Source organism: Penaeus vannamei, chromosome 26 (genome assembly GCF_042767895.1).
Source record: "Penaeus vannamei isolate JL-2024 chromosome 26, ASM4276789v1, whole genome shotgun sequence".
Classification (NCBI taxonomy): domain Eukaryota; kingdom Metazoa; phylum Arthropoda; class Malacostraca; order Decapoda; family Penaeidae; genus Penaeus; species Penaeus vannamei.
Genome location: NC_091574.1, coordinates 2,106,836 through 2,109,335, shown reverse-complemented (window position 1 = coordinate 2,109,335; position 2,500 = coordinate 2,106,836). Strand labels below are relative to the sequence as shown.

At 32.0% G+C, this 2,500-nt stretch overlaps 2 protein-coding genes across 2 annotated transcripts in view; both read right to left on the bottom strand.

The window, feature by feature from the left end:
• The window catches only part of LOC113820691 (probable glutamate receptor), a 12,344-nt gene extending 11,722 nt beyond the window's left edge, over nucleotides 1-622 (bottom strand). The window contains exons 1-2 of the mRNA XM_070139596.1: nucleotides 612-622; nucleotides 1-6 (exon numbers count right to left, since the gene is read on the bottom strand). The exon at nucleotides 1-6 is cut by the window's left edge and continues 200 nt beyond it. Coding sequence (XP_069995697.1) covers nucleotides 1-6; nucleotides 612-622 — 17 coding nt within the window. The remainder of the gene's footprint in view (nucleotides 7-611) is intronic.
• A 122-nt stretch (nucleotides 623-744) lies between these two features.
• The window catches only part of LOC138866543 (uncharacterized), a 7,855-nt gene continuing 6,099 nt past the window's right edge, over nucleotides 745-2,500 (bottom strand). Inside the window, exons 2-3 of the mRNA XM_070139637.1 lie at nucleotides 2,010-2,243; nucleotides 745-925 (exon numbers count right to left, since the gene is read on the bottom strand). Of these exons, the coding sequence (XP_069995738.1) occupies nucleotides 745-925; nucleotides 2,010-2,209 (381 nt within the window). The 5' untranslated portion in view covers nucleotides 2,210-2,243. The remainder of the gene's footprint in view (nucleotides 926-2,009; nucleotides 2,244-2,500) is intronic.

Here is a 2,500-nt window from a genome sequence, read left to right as displayed (position 1 = left end):
AGGAACCTTTGGCAGTGGTGGAGGTTTTTATTATTTTATTATTTTATTATTGTTTATTATTTTATTATTGTTTTTTATAATTATGTTTTATGGTGCAGTTATTATTAGCATTATCATCAGTATTACCATTATTATTATATTTGATATTGTTATATTAATCATTATCATTATTGTTATCGTCATCATTGTTATTTTCTATTATTATTATTAATATCATTATTACTAGTATCATTATTATATTATCATTATTATTACATTGTCATTATCATTATCACTATAACTATTACTATTAGTTATTATTATTATCGTTATCATTATTCTTAATACTATTATTATTATGATAAAGGAAAAGAAGTATCTTCTTGAAATTGACCTGAGAGATAGTTAAGTTCAAAAAACAGAAAAAAAATATATAAATATGTATAACGCACGCACACACATAGTTACGTATTTTAGAACCCAAATTTCTTGTCTGGCAGCATGAGAAATACAGTTTATACTAATTCTCGTTTTATTTTTCTCTTTCTCTCTATTCCTATCGTTTAGGAATATGAAAAAACAGAAAAGTTCATTCATTGTGCATATTGAAATAGATAGATAAATATATTCACCAACAGCACATCTGCCCAATAAATAGACTATCATAACTTCTCATTTTCTAAAAATAAATTACAGTCACAATCTTCTTTACCTGACGCAAAAATACCTATTACAACAACAAGAACACAAAACAATAAGAAAAAACTACCGAAAAAGGTGATCTGTATCGAAGTCCCCGAAGATTTCGATCAGGAGCGCCCGGCAGGTGGTGGCAGCATCCCCCCAGAGGCCGCTGAAGAGGTCATCTCGGGAAGCGAGGTCAAGGGAGGTCAGGATCTCGTTGCTGTTGACCACCACGGCTCCCACGCCAGCTCCGAGGACGCCTCTGAAAGCGTGAGAGATTGTAGTGTAATAATTAATGGATATGATAATCACCAGGAAATCAATAATGATGATAATCACAAAAAATAATACTAGCAATAGCAATGATGATTAATATGATGATGATGATAATGATAATATTAGTAATGATAATAATAATGATAATAATAATAATAACAATAATGATAATAATATTAATAACAATGATAATAATAACAATAATAGAAATAATGATAAAGATAACAATAAAGAACAATAATGATAATAATAACCATATAACATAATAATGACAATTTTAATGATAATGACAACAATAAGAACAATAATGATAATAATAACCATAGAACATAATAATGACAATTTTAATGATAATGACAACAATAAGAACAAAAATAATAAAACTAACAGCAATAATAATAACAAAGTGGACAGCCATCAAGGAACACAGAGCCAGGACTTCTCCCATTAAATTAACTTAGAGCAACACGTATTATTATCCGTGATGAAAGGGGAAACTTATGTATTATACCTCTATTATACTGATTAGGCTGTTTGGTAGCATGATTATGTGAAAACTTGCTGACGGATTGTGATGGAAATTTTATAGTCGTTTACCCAGGGACCATTTTGGTGTCAGACTTGATTTACTTACAGATTTAGAGTTAAATAGCTGGTATTATCAACAGTGTAAATCAAGACAGAAAATCGGTCTTCTTGTAAATTTGTGGCAGACTTGTGTATCATATGCAACGTTCAGGAAAATTAATTATAACTTATTTTTCTGAGTAAAGAAATAGTGAAAATGTGATGGTAAAGTAAATGGGATTACTTTAAATTCATGTTGCTTCCTGCCCTTTGCATCAAATGTCTGTGTTTAGATACACATTTGTACACATCAATATCTGTATCTATACCTATATATATATATATATATATATATATATATATATATATATATATATATACATATCGATTTAAAGCTATATCTATCTATTCATCCCGCCATATTTATAGAATCTGTACTTAGACATATCAACACAACCCAAATACATTTAAATACAATTCATACAACAGCAGTTCATACGCACAACTGCATCTCGGAGAACACAGACGAAAACTCCGACGTGGAGACAAGAACCAGATGGCAGCTGGGCAAGAAATCCCGCACCAGCTGTGAGATGGCAGAGGCTAAGCTGTTGGTGCCAGCCTGCGAAGCACCCACTTGGCTCTCCTCGCCGGCACTGAGGAGGAGCAGCAGGAAAAGGACACGAGGGCGTGGGTGTGCCATTCCTGCTGAGGTGTAGATCGAGTGCAATGGTCTCCTGGGGGTATGTGGATACACAAAGTGGTGGATAGATTGTATAGATAGGTCTGGGGTACACTTGTCTTATATATGTGTGAGTTGCGTGTGTGTGTGTGCATATATATAGGTAAATGTATGTTTGCATACATCTGTATATACACACACACACATACACACACACACGCACACACACACACACATACATATATATAGGTATATATATATATTGTATTCATGCATATATATGTATATATATACATGTATACACACACACAC